Genomic DNA, 22,002 nt, shown 5'->3' with positions numbered 1-22,002 from the left:
GTAGTATATATATATATATATATATATATATATATATATATATATTGAGTCTTATGAGCTACAGGTCAACTCACCGATCTTTGGTATTATTGCCGATATCATGAATACGTACTAGCACTTCTGCGAGAAGGCTCTTCCAGAAGTTTCACATAAATTGTAAGAATCAACGTTAACGTAACACGTGCGCCGCATGGGTACGGACTTTAGACCGAGCTGTGCATTCTCGACGCTTCTCGTTGGCCCGACCGAACGACTTCCCCGACGCGCTTCCGTACGCGCGAGGAACCAGACAGACACTCTCGTGCTTCCTCGCAAGTGCTCGGGCTTACGGCCAGACGGACACGCGCCGCGCCGTGCTCTTTCGCTCTCCTCTTCCCTCTTCCCTCTGCCTGCACATACCGTTTCTCACTCCCTCTCGCCCTCTCTTCCCGTCGTGCGCTCACGCCGCACGTGAGTACGCACGCGAAGACTTCTTCGTCCGTTCCCCGCGCGTTCATTCACAGTTTACAGTCAGTCAGTCACCAGCACCTCCGACGATCAGCTGATCCTGCCGCCGCCACCACCACCGGCACCGCCACCACCGCCACCGACACCGCCACCGCCACCGCCACCGCCACCGCCGTCACCACCACCGTCACAGATGATGACAACGACCACGTCAGCAACGGCGGTAGACTGCGCGTCGCCAACCCCTCTGCCCTCCTTCCCTTCTAGATTTCGCGTCCCTCTCCCACCCTATCCACTACTACCATCTCCTCCTCCTGCCGCTGCTGCTGCTGCTGCTGCTGCTGCTGCTGCTACTGCTGCTGCTGCTGCTGCTGCTGTTGCTACTACTATACTACTGCTGCTACTACTGTTACTACTGCTGCTATCCCCTTGAACCCCTTCCCTCTCTATTCTGGTGTGGACGATCAGCTGACTGGAAAATGTTAGTCGCCACCAGCCGTGGGTCTGCGAGCCCACGTGACACGCGCTGCGGCTATTCCGTTGCGAGCAAGTACCGACTCCGTTTAGTTTCGCGGGACGCAGCAGCCATCAAAGGCGATGACAAATCGTGGCGCATCGCGCATCGCGTCTTGCGACTAAGCATTGCTTCTTGCAACCGAAGTTGCAACCCGAATGACAGAGATCGTATCATTCTGTTTCGAAATTGTTGTACGTGACTACTGCAATGACTAGACTAGATAACGTTCTCTTAAATTAGCACGTTGAATGCCACGAAATTTTTGTCGCTGCTTTGGACTCGTATCGCAAAAGGTACTGTTATAAAATAAAATAGAATCAACGCGATATTTAAAGGTAATGTATGAGCGTCAGCGTTAAAGAGACAATTGATTAATAAATGCTTTCGTGAAGCATTTGTCATTTTTTTGTGCAGTTTTTAGGGATAACAAACTTATGTATTATCTTTATAAAATCTTGTCGAATGAGAATTCCTTGTTACATATTGTTATATATTTACGTTAATAAACGCGCGCCTTTAAAGTGAATTAGTAATTAACAATTACTACAATATCACGTTGATCTTGTTAAAGGAGAATCCGCTTACATCACTAGTGGTAATCCAGTTTCGTGTAATGAAATACTGCTATTGGAAAAGGATAAATTCTCGAGTTACATGCTTCAGCTGGCCCTCTCAAATTGAGTATTACAAGTGTACTGGTAATTACGACATCTCGTTAAACACTTTTCACATTCGTCTTATTTCTTTATGTCCTTGCAAGAGGTAATAACAATATCAAATTACAATTGTATTTTTTTCAGAGTAACAACGTTATTTATTGGCATATATTAGACAAATTCTTACAATATTTAATAATGTTATATGTATACCTAATATCAAGTATTAATTCTGATAAAAAGGCGAGATAATCTGCAAAATTATATCAAGCGATCGATGAAAAGTTTAATCGATATCCGATTCGATATAGTCGCAATTCTCGCTGTAATCAATTACGAATAAGTTTATTATAAAAATGTGTGCATAATAAACGCGAACGGCGGCTTTCGTGACGATATATAATATTACAATTGTTAATCCCTGAGAAAAAAATTAACATCCTATTTATAGAATATTAATATATAGAATATTTTCCGATCAGAAATTTTGGTTAAGCTTTGGCAGGGCCCACTAAGCATGCCCTGACATCTGATCACTCATCGAATGCCCTAATTAGGTCCCTGATTGTAAATGTAACGTCGAGAATTAAAACTTGATTATGTTTTTCTTGTTAAGACATGATTGCCGCTTATTGCGTCTAAAAATATTATGATACAAGAGAAAAAAATTAATAAGTCCAGTTTCATTATTAAAATAAGTATTATTGATTAGCAACTAATTCCAGAATTATAATTCGACAAAATTATAATTAAAAAAAACATTCTCTTTGAATGTGGGAATTAATTTTATAATTCTTCGAAGCAGTCACCCATTCGAAAGCTGCAACGTTGTTTGATCTCTAATCGTATAGACACTGCTTTCGATGATCCAGAAACACTAAATATTAATGAATAGCTGTGACATATTTGGACATAATATAGTCCTATTAGATTTATTTGGACAATTTAACTGAACATTCAATCAGTTACTATTTATTATCTAATATTACTAATTTCTTTCGACATACAAAAATATTGCATAACTAAGCAAAATTAATCGGATAATTATTCAATTTAATAGTCTCCAATAATCATAATTATATTTATTATTTTTATTATATTTAAAAATTATATTCAGTAGATGCGTTTTTATACGAAATTAATGAATCTGGCTAAAAAAAATTCTTAAAAAACGCTCTACGATCCTAGAAGTGAGATATTAAACTTAATTTAATGATTGTTAACGATTGTTTATAGATTAGAAAATCTATCATGTAAGGCATCGCTACTCTACCGCTTCCTGATTAGCCCCAAGTAGAGAATTCCCAGCTAGAGCACTCTCTATTATTCTTGATCGCCTGACTATACATCGGGCATTCCCGAACAAATTTCTGTTCGGGAATATAATTGATAGTTCTTTCGGGAATATAATTGACAGTTCTTTTTCCTCAAAGGGTTCTAAAATTTTATGTGATTTTGCGAACGAATTCTTTTTCTCTAAGATTTTTAGATAAAGGGCATTTCTAGCTCTGTAGAAGATTATCAGAATTCGAAACAATTTCACTGGAAGTAAAAATATTATCAGTGTGCTGATAGCATTCAACGAATGCTTAGTCATCAAGACCTTATTTTGAAACAAGTCAGGAATATTAATGTAAGAAGCGATGATGTTTGCGTCGCGCAATTATGCATATGATCGCCGCACATGTTCGCGACATGATACACGAGGTGAGACACATATAAATTTCGTTGCCAAGCGAGAATTTCTTTACGTAACAGAGATCTATAGGAAGAGAGGTTTACTTTGTGATGATAAATTGCTTAAACGAGTCACTTGGAGCAATGAGATATTTGATTCCCCCTGAACTAGCTCATGATTTGAACTTAATTTTGCTTGACACTTTGTCGATTCCATGGATTAAATTTCTCGCAAGATAATAGAAGAGAGAAGAAAAAAATAGAAAGATATGAGTATTGTATAAAGTATCTCACTAGAGTAGGAATTGGGGGAAACGACCGACATGCAATCGGTGAAACATTCATTCGTGCGGAATCGCATTTCCTAGGATCGAAATCAGCCGTTACAATTGGCCCTCGTATTTTGGATTCTACTGTAGATGCGCGCTAGAAAAAGAAACAGAAGACGCGGGAGAGTCGTAGGCGCAGCGCGTGTTGCGGCAGCGTGTATTTGACGTGAAGGAGTGGGGGGAGAGCGAGCGAGTGACCCATGAGAGAAGAGGGGACAGGAGAGAGCCAGCGAGCGTGCGAGAGAGAGAGAGAAAGGAAAGAGAGGGACCATGTCCTACCTCAACGACCACGTGGTACCAAAGACATTTTCATCATGCAGTGTGCTTCGGTATCCACGTGGATACGTCGTTCGATGCTCCCGAGAAACTAGTCCGCGCCGCGCATGCGTCGCTTCGTGATCACGCCGTGCTATTCGCATTGCTGCATCAAGGTCGAACAAAGTCGCGCGATTATAACCTCGTGGCAACGGTGATGGCCGATCTATTGTCGCGTCCACTCGGTAAATCAACTTCAAGCAGGAAAGAAATCGCACCGTTCCTCAGCACATGCATCTTCTTCTTGGCAGTAGATTTGTAGATTTGAGATCTGTTAAAAAAAATGTTCTATTCTTTAGCCGTATCTTAATTCTAATGTATTTTCCTCTAATATACGTCTTCAAGAAGATACTCTAAAATGTAAACATCCTATTAGGTGTGGGAAAAAGTTTGTGGCGTTTTTCCCGTTACATCTAACGAACTTTTTCTCATATCTAATATAACCATGATTATATATGAAAGATGCTAGATTTATTAAGATTGCAATCCTCTTATAATGCTAGAAGAAACTAGAAGAATTTGTATTTTAGTGATATGCACATCGCCTCGATAAAGAGTTTTTCATACATAATTATACATAAACGATTAATCCAATTTTATTGTTAAAATGTTATTAATTAATCACATTTTAAAAGTGCTATGTCATTTGTGCATTTTTGTCGTATAATGCGACAAACATACAGGTATACATAGAGAGGTTCTCCGATCTTTCTATCCTGTAGTCGAATTGGCATACACAGGCTTGACAAATTTATTATATGATAAAAACACAAATGAAATAGTATCCTAACGTAAGTATTAAAAAAAAAAAAAAAAAACAGATTTTTCAGAGGCTTACTCCAAAACTTTAAAATCTCTAGGAAACTTTCCAATTGTATTTGCAGATGCTTTCTTATAGAACTCCTGGATATTTTCTTACGAATAGCGCATCCATCTTGTAGCGAGATTTACCTCTTAGCATATTCTTTTCGAGAGACTATTCAGGTTATTATAGTGAAATTTTTTATAAAGAAATTTAATCTTATAGTTCATGCATCCACTTTTTAAATAGATACGCATAATACGTGTTATAAAATCAGGTTTTGCTTAGAGGGAATGTTAAGAGGAATTTCTCGCTTATCGATAAAAAATTTTTTTTGGAGTAAACTGTTACAAGTATGTTGGATACGACTGATGTCTCAGATTATACTTGTACATGTTGGCCCGACATTTTAAATTATAATATAATGTAGGCTATATCTTACTTAATATTCTTGTTGCGTAAAGCTAAAGATAAGAGCATCAACATTTCGTAAAATTATCTCAAAAATTTTGTCTCAACAATAAATTTAATATCTCACCAATGCTATGTTATTGACATTTTGCATCCGCGTTCTTAAAATACTTATCGCGCGGGTCGCGTGTTCTGTCTCTCGTCAACTATTATTACTCTGTTATCGAGCAACGCGCTCGACCGGACGTTTGCGGTCGTCCACGGCGCGGCGCCACATTTCCGATTCATCGACAAGGGTCGCGACGATGGCGACGACGATCAGAATAGAGCGAAGACACGGGTGCCGATCCAGAGAGCACTGACCTAGTATGTTTGGTCGTCGCTGAATTTACGAATCACGACTCCCGCGCCACCTCCAACCCCTTTCTTTCTCCTCTTCTGCCGTTGCCGTCGTAGCTTAGAGCGAACTTTGAGAACGCAGGCCGACGATTCTACATCGCGTGGTCACGTGTCACATTTGTAGAATCACGTGCCAAATCCGCGAAACTTTGAATCTCGCGCATACGAAATGGAGAAATCTTTGAACATAGTTTAGATGTTTATTTGTACCAATATTGGCTTAATTTACTTTTGTTTTTCTTCTAGTTCTATGAATTAGATAAAATAAAGAGTAAATTAAATTGAAATTAAAATCTGCATTCGTAGAAATGGATCTTGTTTTTGTTTTTTATTCCATCAATATTTAAAAACATTCGATACTTACAAAATCATTTTGTTACATTTATTCTATGTATATTTTTTTAATGTTGTATATATAATTCCCTGTTTTAATGATTATTCGTCTTTCTTCTTCTTTTATTTAATCTCTCTCGAGTAATGAATGACGTATCAGATTTGTTTGTAAAAAATTACGGATTTCTATTAATTGGTCACTCTCAACTGTTTGATATATTCTTTCGTATTTAGAATAAATACGAAAATAAATAAATACATAAATGAGGATCATTATGGATCCGCGATTAATTAAAAATGAAGACACCTTAATGAATCCTTATTTATGGTAAATAAGGGTGCCGAGGGGGGGGGGGAAGGGGGGGAACTAGATGATCTTGATCTTGCATATATTGTCAAGGTCATGACAGCGTTTTTCACTGAACCACATTGAGTGCGCACCAAAAACTCATTCAGTGGCAGCAGCACTGCATGATTGCCAAAAGTGCGAATTTCTTGCACTCCTAAACTTGCACTCCTAAACACAGCTACAGGTTCAAATGCCACGAAGTACAATATTTCTTCTACTATTATTCCATTAGTAGTAAATAAAAAATAAATATATTAACAATAATAAAAAGTGTGCCTATGTATCATCTCTTTATTTATACACTCATGCACCAAGTCAACACAATTTTAAATTTTACGAATTTTACTGAATTTTTCATTCAGTAAACATTCATCTTCATTATTACTATTGGATGATGACGAAGACAGCAAATCAAGCAATCATTCAAATGCAAACCAAGCTGTGAAAATTCATTTTCACCTTTTCGTGCTGCCATATTGCACTAAACCGACACTGCCTTTCGGAATTCGTATCCAATTTTTGTTAGTGTAAAAATTTGACACTAAGTTTCCCAGCACATACTGTTTTTGTGCGCAAACATCCAGTGAAACACGCTGCTTTCGTCTAACGTGCACAGTGCGTACCAGTGAGTACACTATGAATAATCTCCAAGTTTTAATCATCTCTTGTTGTCATTCGCTCGTCATTCAGAAGTTATTAATAAAAAAGTTTAATAAATAACTTCTCATTTTTTATATATACATATAACGTTAAGAACTATCCCATATTCTCTCCTACTTATGTAATAATTTGCGAAATGAGATCCACTCTTCCTCCTATTTAGAAAGCGCACTTTCCATGCAAAGCGAAGTTTACTTCATCTTCTCTGACTTTCTGGATAGGGGGCGTGATGTAGATCTCGCTTCGCGTGAAATATATTGTATATGGCAGAAATAAGACGTTATTTTAAAAAATTATTTTGTTAATAACTTTTTAACGAATAATGAGCGATAATTTGGTGGAGATCACTCATGGCTTTGGTAATATATACGTCGGCATATTTACCACGTATACATTTAACAAATAGTAAATTATTTAAACTAAATTTGAATCAAATTTAATACATTTTTTTTTAGTTAAATTGTTGAACTCCATTGTTTTAGTCAAATTAATTATGGCTGTGTTCCATTATGCACTGCAAGTACTGAAAAGCTATAGTGCGCGTTACATATACTATAGATTTTTAATACTGGCAGTGTGCATTGGAATTATTATATATTGAATAAAGCTTATATATTGAGTAAAAACAATAACTTACAGAAATGATTAAAAATAACTCAAATTAAATAAAATAAAAACGATTTCATATGAATATGGAGAATTTAGTGTTCTTTTTGTTCTTTTTGCTCTAATCCCGACTTTGTTGCTCTAGCCATTTAACAAGAAATAATTTTTTTGCTGACTCTTAATAAATTAGAGAGAATGCACATTAAAAAAAATAAAAAATAATAATACTATCACTATAATTTAGTGCTAATTATGTGCTCGTGATAAATATAAATTAGTTCAAATTTCGGAGCGCTATTCTTAAAAAAAAAATTACCTTATTTGTGCAAAAAAAATTTTTTTTGCTATAAAATTAATCAGCAGAATTTTATGAAATTTTCTGTGAAATATCGTGTATTGTCCTACAAAATGTCCTACATGCGAACGATTTTCATGCTCCATCTCTTATGTGTGAAAATCATCCCCAAAATGTATTGCGAGCTTCGCGTACACATGTAATATTCACAAACAGTTTTATTAAATACAAACGCGACTAATTTTACAAGTTTTGAATCGTGTGTAGTAAATATTCCATATCCTCAAATAATTCTTACACACCTTTTTTAATTACAGGTCAATACTAGAAATGAATGGGCGTCATTGTGCGAACAGTTTCACCTGCCCGGTGGTTGCATCAATAGCGGAGTCGGCCTTAAACAAATTTATCTTCGGTAAGTTTTTTCTTGTAGATCTAATATGACAAAATTTAATAAATATACTCTTTCTTAGCAAGAAACTCTGGAGCTGACACCAAAATCTGTTCAAAATCAAAACACACACAGTTACTGACATTAGCGTTTATGAGACTCATTTAACCCTTCATGGTCCTTCCGGATCAAAATGACCCGAGCATCGTCTTTCACACTAAATTATAATATCTACCTGCCTTCAGAAGAGCGCTTACTTGTCATCTACTAGAGGTTTGAAGTTTCAATTATCGATAGAGATGCTTAGCTTTTTAATCGGACTATTAGTATGCGTCTAGCAGCATTTGCGCAAAAAGCGTTTTTTTTTCTCGAGTCAAAATATCAGCAAGTGTGACCAACGCGTCATTTTAGTTAAAAAATTTATTATTTATATTTTTGCATTAATAGCAAAAATAAGCAAGATGTAGATTGTGTTCTTCAAGTGAGGATAAAAGAAACGATCAGGAAAGAATGTCCATCGTGTCTACTTATGTGTGATAAATACACTCTTTAAATCTGAATCAGTGGCATAATGAAGTGGCATACTTGGTATTGAATTATTAGCCTGTCATATTAGCACATTAGGCACTGGATAATCAGTGCAACTATAAAAGAAAAGAAATTTGAGCATTATATAATTAAAATACCGATATTTGCACATTCCAGCGCATTGTATTATAATTCCAATCTTACAATATCATATACGTTGAATGCGCTACACTTATACACTGAAGCAAGGTTCGCTATACCTTTACTATAGGTTAGGGATACCAGAATTCATTCATTAATTAACAGTGGTATATTTGGCACTGAATCAGTGATTATCCATTGATTTAGCTTTAGAGAGCAGACTCTGTGTACTGAAATATTGCTGTAGCAAAGAGTAACATTTTCTATGTATTTTTTGTATTTTACGTTTTTTACTTATATTTGTCTTTAGTATTAATAAAAATAATAATTTTTACATTAATAATAACTGAAATCAATAATAAATAGCTTTTTATCCGAATTTAACACCTTTTTTTATATCTAAAAAACGATCATTTTCTACCTTCAAAATAAATATCTTTTTTGAAATGCGTGTAATCATACTTTTTTTTGAAAGTACATTATCTCAAGAGTACTAGGTCAAAACTTTATTTGAAAATATTATAAATTTAAAAAGTTTTTTAAGTAAAAAAATATTTTTCCGAACTTAACGTGTTTAAATAATAAATTATGTAAAGAAGAGCTACGAACCATAAGACAAAACAATGTAATGTAAATAATAAAATATAATTGAAACAAAAATATAACTACAAACAGTGTTTTAAGTCTTGAGTCCCTTGAGTTATTCTCAATATTAGATAAAACGAAACATAAAATAAATATAAATTATAAACGGCTTAAATAAATTAAAAACGAATTATAGAACGGATTAACAATAATGTAAAAAATACAAACCGAGACAAACGTAAAGTCGTATCATGTGAATTAACATTTACAATTTTTTTTAGTGTTAAATTTTTCGCTAAAATACCATTGTTCCATTTTTCTTAAAGGATGAAATTATATACTTATTTTTATAAATTATATACTTATTTTTATAAATTATACGTATTTTTTTTAAATCATTGCAAACTATTGATTTGGTAATACTAAAGATGGGTCGGGTCATTTTAATCCAGAGCAACCATCGTGTGGCTTTTTTGATATGTGACTATGAAAGAATTAATATATTAGGTATAGTAAAAAGAAATCCATTATTTTTTCATTCAATTTCAAAAATAATGGATTTCTTTTTACTGCACCTAATATGTCTAACCTATGTTGATTAAAAGATACTAATTAATTTCAAAGAATCAAAACAATTTCGTATAAAAAAGATACATATACTAAGTTTACTTTAATAATAATAATTCAAATTTGCAGAGATATATAACGTAAAGAATATAATTGAATGGATCGAATAGATCCCATATCAGGTTAGATATAAAGTTAAATTTACATAGAGCTATAACAGAATGTCGCTATAATACTATATAAACAGAACAGATCAAGCAATGTGAATGTTTAGAAAAGAGATATGAATCTCTGAAAATGATAATCTTTTCTGAAAATTTTTCTCGTACTAGATTTAATCAATTATTCGCTGATGCGTGCATTTTGTGAGGTTCCATTAAAGACGCGACCCTTAATTCTGATTGTCAAGAAGGGCCTTTACCGTCATCGACGACTTCTGGACGCGGCGTGACGCGTCACCGCCCCGCTTGCTACAATGTTCGATTGCGTCTGGCAGTCCGCGAGCGTCTGCAAGAGGCAGGGAGTAGCAGCGTTTTGCCATACGGCCAACACCACGCGTATCGGCATTGGTCCCTATGCCCCACCACCATTTTCCGTATCGCGTACTACGTACGTTCGTTCATTCATGCCTCGGCCTCGCTGACGAGAGCCACCACGTGGTTCCTGAGTCTCGCTTTCCTCTTCCTCCCACTTTTCTCCTCTCTCTCCCTCTCCCCTCTCTCTCTCTTCTCTATCTCGCGCGTGCTCCCGTTCTCTCTCTTCCTTGAGAGAAGCGAGCCCTGCAATCTTGTTAGCGGCACGCGTAGCTGACAAGTGGACGCGCCACTGAGTCTCCGGCTCCTTACCAACGTCATTTGCGCGCGACTTTTCGCACCTGACTTTGCGCTGCAACTTGCAAATTGGAAGTTTCCGTTTTTTTTTTTTTAACGTGAAATTTGTACACATTTGTACTTCTGATCCGTTCAGTTTCATAGATTTAATCTTCTCCCTTTTGACGGTCGCTACTATGTTAAACTGCCTTTTCCAGAGATCCATCTCTGTATACAAATGATCGCCATAATAACCATATGTGAAGATTATCGTTGCAATCATTATAGTGCACAGCCGATATAAATAAAATATAATAATTATTATATAATTATGAAAATGTTAAAAAAGTCCTGAATTTAAATATTTTCAACAAATAATTATTAAATGACAGGCGATTAAGAGCTACTAATATGTGGTAATTTGTGCATTATTACTTACAATAGATATAATGTATTTAAAGACCTTCAAATTTATACATAAAGATCAAGTTCCACTCGAACTCTTTAGCGATGTTAAGGGGCCCCTAAAGTGAAGCTTGAACTTTGATAAAGAACTCTCACCAGAGGTCGCTGTTTTACAGCACATATATCTTTTATATACTATCACATCAATATCTCACGCAAACTGTGATACACGCAGTCGCACGTTCGTGTCAATTTTCATATAATAAATTCGTCGTGATAAAGTGTCTAAGTCTAATTCCAAGAACTCGACATTATTTATTCATGCAAACTATATCTGTGGACCACAATTTCGTAAATACAAATTGCAAAGCTTTTTTATCAAGCAAATGTTGTTATATTGACACAGTTCTAACGCCATATTGGACTAAGAAATGGTAAAGATCTCAATTTAAAGACATAGACACGTTATTAATGCATATGCTTTAATTCTGAAAAATGGTTTCCAAACTTATAAACGAGGAAAAAAGTATTTGCTATATAAAAATTATTGTGTTTAGTCAGTAATACAGATGACTTTAAGATCTCCTTAAAGCAATACTTTTGATCTGACAATGAAAAAATGTAATTAGTTCCAAGAATGCAGCAAAGAGAGACTCTCAAATTACATTTAAAGAGTGCAACTGTTAGTTGTTTGACTAAGTCAGAACCGCTACACACTATAACTGCAAAAAGGGAACTTTTTACTTTGGCCGAAAAATAGATCATTTTTAATAATTTTTAATAATTTTTTATATAAGAACTTTTCAACAGATTATTTTCATATTTTTCAGTAATATTTATTCATCTTTTCTCTGTGTGTATGCGCGCGCGCGCGTGTGTATATAAATTCTTAACTAAAAATATTGAAAACTCAACAAATAATCTTCGGGAAAATTTACTTTTAGCGAAGTTAAAATTTTTAAAAGTAATTAAGAGTTTACTTTAAAAAATTTTGAGGTGTAAAAGATTAGGCCAAAATAATCTAAAATTTTTACAGTTTTTCAAGGGTGATTTAAATATAATCGGCACAGCGTTAGTTTCTTTCAGCTGTTCTTAAGTAAATTTTAAAGTTACTTTAAAAAAGAAGTTTAAAGTGTTTAAATTTATCTTTATTTCTTAGGTTTTCTCTACAGTAAAGTTTAAATATTCTAAAATAAATTTTTTAAGTTTTCTAAAGTAAATCTTTTCAAAAGAATAAATTGGAAATGACCATAATGATCGAAGCTAGATCTTTTAACGCTTAAATAATTTAATAAGAATTAGTAGGTATATACTATCACCAATGAGATATTATTAAAGATTGACATTCTTATGGGAGTATCCCTGTTGAAGCTGTTATAAAACTTAAAATATACTCGAAATGAACTGACTCAATATTTTAAAAATTAAAATTGCCGAAAAAAAGGCTACGACTCAGCACTAGTTGGTGCTTATAATTATCTATTTATTTATATATATTCTATTTTAATGTTTATCGAAAGGATATATTGAAAATAATATAACATAATATAACATAATACATACGTTTCAATCTTGATCAAGTCATTTTCAGTGTGAAACTATTGATTTGAATGAATAGAAAATTAGAAAAATAAAAATAATAAAATAAAGATAAAAAGGCCGCGATATAATCGGTTACATAAAATTAATAATTTAAATATAAAACGTTGTTATAGTATTAAAAGTATTGTGAATTACATTCATTTTCTATATAAGGATCAAGTATATAAAGGTCGCATGATCAAAGACGGTTATAAAACGTATAAATAGATATTAGTTATTTGTGTCTTTCGATTTCACGGTTTGAAAAATTATTTCCTTGTTACAGGCATTTCGTACCTCATTTCCCATTGCAAAATGGATGTATGTCAAAAATCAACTGTTACAAACGTATACGCCTCGGTATATCGACGCTGATTCTTGCCAGAACTATAGAAGTATAGATCAGTTAAAAGTTTAAAAAATATAATGATTAGAACAGACTCTCTATATTTCAAATAATAATAGTAAGTAAATTTCAAGACTAATGAGAGTCAGCGCGGAAGGGGTTCGCGCAGATTATTGATTAATAAAATTATTTCTTCATAAAACTGATGCCTTCTTTATTTTGTAATTTTGAACGTTCAACTCACTTTTTTCAACTCACTTTAGATTGAAAAGCCATTTTACATTAGATACATGGATGATATTGTTATGATAGTGCTGGATAATTTAATTGATTTAGTATTAACAATTCTTTCCACACGAGACTCCAATTTACATTGGAAAAAAGTGGCGACAAAATTAATTTCTTGGATGTGATCATGAAGAACAATAATCGCTTAGAATTCGATTGTATTATAAATTTCGGGACAATACCTCAATTTTTTGTCGTCGCATCCTAAAAAATTCTAAAAAAAAATTTCTAAAAAAATCAAAAAAAAGGAGTAATAATATGTATGACAGATAAAGTGCAACTTTCAAAACCAAAGTTCCATAAAAAAAATATTGAACTCATTATTAATACTGTTAAGTAATAACTATCCAGTCGAGTTCATTTTTAAAATCGTATGATCACGTTTAAAATATTTATCTTCGAGACGTGAGATTTCTCAAGAGATTTCTCAGATACTAATCAAGACAATAGTATTATAAAAGTCTGTCATTTCATGGTTATCATGCCTTACACATCGACAACAGACAGAATCCTATCAATTTGTAAGAATAAAAATTAAAAATCAGCTTACTATAACAATAACAAACTCAATAGATTAGGATTTAGAAGATATTCTTCTAAAAAATTCCATTAAAAACGTATATAAGATCTCTGACAAGCTAGCAGGATCAAATGAGCAGAATCGAGAAAGAACTATTTAATGTTCATTTTGTGCTAATTTGTGCTACAAAAAAACAATTTTGTACCATATGCCGTTTAGAAGAATACCATGTGACGTTGCCAGCTAGTAGGACGACAAGAAAAAAAAAGAAAATAAAATTAGATTTGAATAGTACTGATTCTGTGCTAAGTTGTGCTATCAAAAAAAAGTTAATATATTGATCCATTCCTCAAGAACCAATCTCTAACTGAATTGTACACTATTAGGTTCAAGAGCAAAATACCTTCGCCACGCAGCAGAATTAGTCGCTACTTCCATAATAGAAGCGCTATAATTTGTGCTGCCAAAATATGAAGTTTCAGATTTTGTGCTCCCTCCGTTTCATTGGAAATTACCCCTGATCCATATCAGACTTGAGAGTAAAGTACTCTTCGCCAGGAGCAGAATCAATCACTACTTCCATAATAGAAGCATCATAATTCGTGATGCCAAAATATGAAATTTTGGATTTTGTGCCCCCGTCGCATTCCTTTGAAAACTCATGGTGAAGGGTACTTTATTACAAACGAGTAGGAAATTAAGTACGAAAATTGCAGAACATTGCAATCATATTAATTGGAAACCAAAAAACGCAATCGGTAACTGACTACAGAATTAAATTGAAACATGAATTTAATGGAGGGAACATCCAAATTTTAAATTAAGAAAGGAACTTGAATAAACGATTAATTTCTGAAAAAGCACGTATACATATGCAAAGAAATTTAGTATATATTTGCGTTCAGACACAAATGGACTTCATCATGCCTACGCTACAATAGGTTTACTAATTGGATTATATAATTTTCGTTTTTTTTTCTAAACTAATTTTATCAGTTATCGTTCTTACACCTTTTATTTTATGAATTAACAATACGCCTTTCTATTGTATATATAATATTTATGACACAATAATGTTTTTTCTTTTGATTTGTACAATAAAATATTCATTAGACGTATCTGACACACGGAACCATACGTATAGAAATTGTCTTTGTTATAAATGTTCGAGACGCGTCATTATTTTGTCGATGTGATCACGTAGTGAAATCAAATTTTCAAAGCTTCGTAATTGAATGTTCTATTCGAAGTGAGTTGCTTTTCCCTCTTTTTTACTAATTGATTTAGAATTAACATGTACATTTGCATATTAGAATCCATTACAGTTCTGCGAATCTGAGAGTGACTCATTCTGGACGAATCGCGGACCGCTTAACGCTTTTGACCAATTTTAATTGTAATATTACTGAAGATGACTCCAAAGAGTTGAAACGTTCAAGATTATGAAATAAGACATCAGTTATATGAAGAAGTAATTTTACTAATCAATAAGTGTGCGCGGCCCCTTTCGCTGATTCACATTAGCCTTGAAATTTACTTATTATTTTAAAATCTCTGATTTAATTCTCAAAATTAAATAAATTTAGTCTTATCTTTACATAATGTCAATCAATCGGTTCACAACGGTTGTATTCATAGTTCTTTTTGTGATAAATCTTTTTAGATGGCAGGTTGTTAATTATTTTTCCAAATATAGAAAAGCAATGACGCAGTGAAAGAAAAATGGAAGTTAGAATTATCACACGAATTTTGGAGGAGAGGATGAAAGTATGGGAAAGAATAATGGAAAGGGTGGAGGAGGGGGAGGGGGAGGGGAGAATTAGAAAAGAGATAATACCTGTAAAAGATGGGAAGATAGGAATTAGGTAGAAATTCTATGTCACTTTTTTTTTCTCGTTCTTCTTTTCTCGTTTGTCTCATTAATTTGTTTTTTAATGCGTGCCATATTCGAAATCAATTTCTTATTATATGAAAACTCGATATCGAAAATTTTAACATCATTTCATTTAAAATTATGTTCATTTTTTATTAACGTCACAAATGTTTGTATAAATAAATAAATTATAATATTTATTTATACAAACGTTTTATAACCGTCTTTGATCACTCGACTTTTATATACTTAATCTTTAAATAGAAAATGAATATAATTTACAATACTTTTAATACTATGACATCTCCAACATTTTATATTTAAATTATTAACTAATTTTATGTAACCGATTATAGCGTGGCTTTTTTGTCTTTATTTTATTATTTTTATTTTTATTTTTTTCTATCATTTGAATTAATGGTTTCACACGGTTTCACACTGAGGATGATCTGATCAAAGACGAAACATGTATTATTTTATGTATTTTATTAGGTGTAGTAAAAAGAAATCCATTATTTTTGCATGAAATTGAATGGAAAAATAATGGATTTCTTTTTACTACTCCTAATATATATATCTTTCGATAAACATTAAAATATGTAGAATAATTATAAACATCTACCTAGCGTTAACTTGTAGCCTTTTTTTTCGCAATTTTAATTTTTAAAACTTAAAATTTATGTGAATAAGAAATTGATAACATAATATTAATTTTATGATTTATTAGTTTCGTAGTATATATTTATGTATGTAAAACTAAATAATATTCGATTTTTATTTAAAACTGTGTTTTTAATATCATCGTATGGGTTTATCGATAATAGTAGAGGAAAAAGTGATAATTTTGTAACAATATATAAGATATTATAACAGTAAGTATGCATACTTATTTATAGAGAATTTAAATAATATTTTTATAATAATATTATTATATTTATTATAATAAAAAATCATGAATTTAATAATTAGCTAAATATTTATGTTAATAGATACAAATTTATATGTCTTAGTAATAAGGTTTATAAAATTCAAAAAACAATAAAAAAAGGGCTCATTGGCTTGTAGTGCTTTTTCTTTATTGTTTTACAAATTTATATTAATTGTCATAATGACAGCATTCTTCAATTCTCCAGGCTCTCGAAACTTTTTGTGAAGACGAAAATTTACCCAATTGTGACGGTCTTTAATAGTATTTTATTGGTAATATTATATATGTACATGCATATATACCATATTTGTAGTCATTTGAACTGTGCGTCGAAATTTTATTGGATTTAAAAACCGCAGCTAAGTTACTGAAATAACATCACTATTAAATTTGGATGCTTAATGAATTATTGGATGGATCTATTAAAGAGATCTGAATATGCTGGAAATCTAAATAAATTATTGCGGAAAATATTACTTCGAACCAGATCTCTAACCTTTAGTGCGAACGTTTTAATCTTTAGACTAAAATCTTTAGACCAAAATCTTAATAAATATTCTTCGCAATAATAAGTATAAAATAACTGTCCCAATTACTGCCACTTTTTTCAATTGCAATATAAAAATATGAGATTGTTATATATTAAAAATATTATTAAAAATAATATTAAACGACTGATGAACATAAGCACAATTGTATAAGATATTCGATATGTTTTGTATGTATAAAGTAATTAAAGAAATTAGGAATGTCACTGAACATGTAAACTCCATATTCTTCTAATTAGAAGTGAAGCAAAACTGCATGATTTAAAAGTGCATACGAACGTCTTGTACTAAAATAATTTTATGATAATGTTTAAATTTTAATAAAATAAGTATAAAAAGTTAATGAGTTACTTTTTAAATTAAATTATTAAAATAGCAGCATTATAGAGATAATTATTTAAAATCTGCCTGCATTACTACCGGTAGTAAATAAGTCCTGTTATGTATGACTATATGGATACAATGCATCAATTACTGTCAACTTTGACATCTTTAACTAAAGAAGTGGTAGGTATTCTTACAAGGAAAGTTATGTCCAATTAGTTTCGAAATAGTAACGATTAGAAGTTGTAGTATCCTATCTTTTATTAACTAAAATGAGTGCTATTCTCTCGGAAAATTTGAGATTCGTTGAAAGGAATGGAGTTAAAGTTCGCTGTAAAGGGCTCCGAAAATGGGTTTAAATAAAATTTTTTTATAATTTTTTTTACTTTTTAGATTTTTCTACATATATATGAATTAATACATAAGTACAAATAAAAACAAAATTTCGACTCGATTTCATTGGTTCCAATGTATTTCTAATTTTTCTATTTTATAGTATAGCAAAACTTATAATAAAATATTTTTAACTTTTCAAATTTCAATTCGTTAAAAATATATAATAATATATTAACGAAAATGTATAGAGTACTCCGGTAAATACGCCGCGCTGGGATTTACGTCGCAGAAGTCAGGAAAAATAGAAGAAAAAATGGGAGTAATTTTCCCGCAACTACTCTATTACATGCCTTTATGTTATATTAGTATTGTGTTATGATTTCAATTTCTTACTGTTAATATTAATGAAATTTTTGTGAGTTGAATCGATATTTGTGTTAAGTAGCGCTATCATAAATTATAATCTACATAAAATGATTATTGTAGGACGTGCAAAAGATTTAGTGGTTATTTCGTGAGTGTAGAAGAATAGTAAAGTATATTATATAACAATACAAGTACTTTTCTCTTGTATTGTTTGTTTAGTTTATTGTCTTGTATATCCCATTTGTTTAAGATACACGGTTTGGGATACATTTTTAGCGAGCGGGATTTATACTTACCCAAAGCATACAAAGTGTACAGATTGAATTCAGTGCACTAAATGCAATAAACGTATTACATGAAATATGTACCTCATATCATAATACCTGTAATACATGTGGGAAGATTGTAATTATTATTATATATTACTTCATATATATATATGCATTATGTTACTTCATATATTACTTCATATATATATGTATTATGTTACTTCATATATTACTTCATATATTTATCTTCTTATTCCTTAATAAAACTTCATACACGCATTTTATAAGTTGTGTCATTTTACATCTTATTTATATGCATTATTTGTAAATTTTTCATGAGCCGTACATATCTTCCCTCCCCCTATGATTAGCCATATCCCACCCCTATATACGGATATATGACAAAAAATGCAAAGGTTTAAAAAAGTTCATTTTTTAATATGAAATATAATTATTTCAGATTTCTAATATTTTTTTCATAATAGTAGACAGTACAAAGTTTTTACTGATATAGTTCGTTTACTTAAACAAAGTAAATAATACTTAATAAATTAAGTTTTTGATAGGCGTACATACCAGAGTTACCCTAATAAGTACGAAAATATATGTATCTTTATACTTACATACGTTCATACAACTTTTAAGTGTATCATAACCAATTCGAACTTTGAGAGAGATAAATAAAACAATGTTTAACATCCACCACTGGAATTGAGATCCAAGTTTTCCTTTCTATTCCACTTACGTATATTACTCACACATACATAGAAAAGAAAAAAATTTACGAAAAAATGTCATTTAAACTTATTTTCAGAGCCGCTAACATATATAGCGGACTTTGAATTCATTTCTCTAACGAATATCAAATTTTCCGAGCGAATGGTATTCATTTTAGTTAATAGAGGAGGTAGAATTCTATAACTTCTAACCATTACTTTTTCATAACCAATTGGACATCTGGATAACTTCCCTTGTTAGTATAGAATGATAAATATAATAGTATGCACTAGATTAGTACTAATTACTATTATATAAAATAAAAGCTGCTACATATAAAATCGAAAAAATTAAATATAAAAGCATAATAATATTTTACGATTACATGCCTAAAAATGATGTGCCTTTGTCATATTATTTAATACAGCATACATTATTATTTTAGCATACATATTATATTATTTTATTGTTAAAGTTGCTTATATTATGTTATTATTGCATTTAGATATTTTATATAAAGCAGCCTTTAATACACTGATCCAATGTAATGCAAGTGACTGAATTTATTATTTATTTACGGGATGATTTTGATACAGATTGCAGTAAATGGGTAGCAGTATTATTAAGATACATGGAGTATTATTAAGATACAATAGAGAGGCAATATTAAGTACGTGCGGCAGTAATCGAGGTGGCAGTATTTAAATTAAGACTGACAGTAATATGTTCAATATCTTATATTTTATTTTTTTATATTTAACTTATAACTATATTTAAATAATTAGTTAGTTTTCGAACTTGTTACTTTTATTTTGTGTATATTAAAGTTTTTATTTAAATAAATAATACCAAAATAATATTTATTATATATTTTAAAAATCTTAAAATAAACATATCAATTATTATATTATGTACTTACAGTGATTGAGGATAGTTATATATATGGAAACATCTTTCTTTCAGACGTAATATAAACAATAAGAATCTTATTGGAAGACATATATTTGAAAATTCAACAAATAGGAAATAAGAAATGGTCATAAAAAATTGAATGTTTTGGCAACTAAAAGGAACTGATGGGAATTGTTTGAGAAAAAGTATCTCGAAGGCAGACATTGTATCTTTTTTCCAAGTTCTCTGAAAAAATCAAAAAGATTCTTGAATTATATCAGTGTATACAACACAAAAAATTTCAATTTATTTAAAAATGGCGACCCTACAACAAATAAAATAATACAATTTTTTAATAAGAAACACAATCTTTTTTTATTTATTAAAAAAACTGTTGAAGGTTTTGTTTTCTCTGTAATTTATCTTATGAAGATTACTTTTTTTTTTACATATGTGTGTAAAATTGAAAGCCGATTGCTTTATTAGTTTTTGAGATAAAAGTTCTATTATTTCGCAAAATATTGTAATTCCAGCTGTTTTGAAAAAACGATTTTAAAATTTCAACTTAAGTAACCAAGCATATAAAATGTGAATTTTTATATATACTCACAGCTAATTGAGCTATTCCAGGCTATATAGTAAGTTCTCTTCTTCTTCGAAATATGCATTTTGGACTACACTTCCGTTGTTACGAATCGTTCTTGCCTCCTTGAAAGATTCTAAATGATGTCGATTAGTTTGTTGTACTAATTGTTAGCCATCATTTTAGCCTAAGAATAGAGAAACCCTTTAGAATTTTAATTCTCATCATTGTAGCCTTCATTAAAGAGATAAACAGCTATAAAAATTGATTTCGATTATCCATACTTTTCGGTTTTATATATATAGTAAACATTGAGAATGCATCATAAAATTACCGGATATTGAATATCCGAAAAGAATATGATATTGGGTATCTGAGTGAATGTCTGGTAGGACAATTATCCGACCGGATATAGAATTTTTTCCAGATATCCGATACAAATTTCCCAAAATTTTAAAAAAGAAAATATAAGGGAAAAATAACGGTAATAAATAATTTTTTTATCTTCTCAACGTGAAAAGAAAAAGAAGAAAGTCAAAAAGAATGCTGTATCAATGATTCAAACTTTCGATATAAAATTTCAGTTGGATATATTGTCAGACACTAATGATATCCGATTAGTAAAAAAAAGTATTGGATAATATCGGATACATATTTTTCGGATATCCGGTGCATTTCTAGTAAAAATAGTTGAAAATATCTATATGCGTTCAAGTTAATATAATCGTACTGGCAGTGAGACTAATATGCTTCTAGCCATCATTGATTTATTCTCTTTTGTTTATTCTACATCTTATAATTAGTCATACGTGACATCAATTTCCATCTGCTGCATGCTTTACTTTTGAAATGGCTCTATAGGTTTTATTTGGCGAATTCCGGCTCTAAATTTTTTACTGGCCTATTTTTAATATTTTAAATTTTCAGAAAATGTTATTTATTAATAAAAAATCGATTTTATTTTTAGTCAATTAGGTAGAAAGTCATCTCTGTGAAGTTGGCACCTCATTTTTCAAAAAATGAAATTTTGGTCACAGTTCAGATACTAACTTCACAAAACGCAGAACGAAAAATTTCTGGATAACACCCCACGAGTTGTATCAAAAGTTATCATTTAAAGTCATCATTTAAAACGTTAGGATTAATGGATTAGAAGATATCGCGATTTTTCGTTCTGCATTTTGTGAATTAGCACCCCAAATTTTAATTT

The 22,002-nt window shown here is 31.5% G+C and overlaps 1 protein-coding gene across 1 annotated transcript in view; it reads left to right on the top strand.

Annotated features, from left to right (window-relative positions):
• The window catches only part of LOC105622957 (AT-rich interactive domain-containing protein 2), a 115,533-nt gene that overhangs the window by 47,687 nt on the left and 45,844 nt on the right, over window positions 1-22,002 (top strand). The window contains exon 3 of the mRNA XM_012204363.1: window positions 8,114-8,211. Within this exon, the coding sequence (XP_012059753.1) occupies window positions 8,114-8,211 (98 nt within the window). The remainder of the gene's footprint in view (window positions 1-8,113; window positions 8,212-22,002) is intronic.

This window comes from Atta cephalotes, assembly GCF_000143395.1.
Source record: "Atta cephalotes unplaced genomic scaffold scaffold00051, whole genome shotgun sequence".
Classification (NCBI taxonomy): Eukaryota; Metazoa; Arthropoda; class Insecta; order Hymenoptera; family Formicidae; genus Atta; species Atta cephalotes.
The sequence above is the reverse complement of the archived record's forward strand: the minus strand, read 5'-3'. Positions and strand labels throughout refer to the sequence as shown.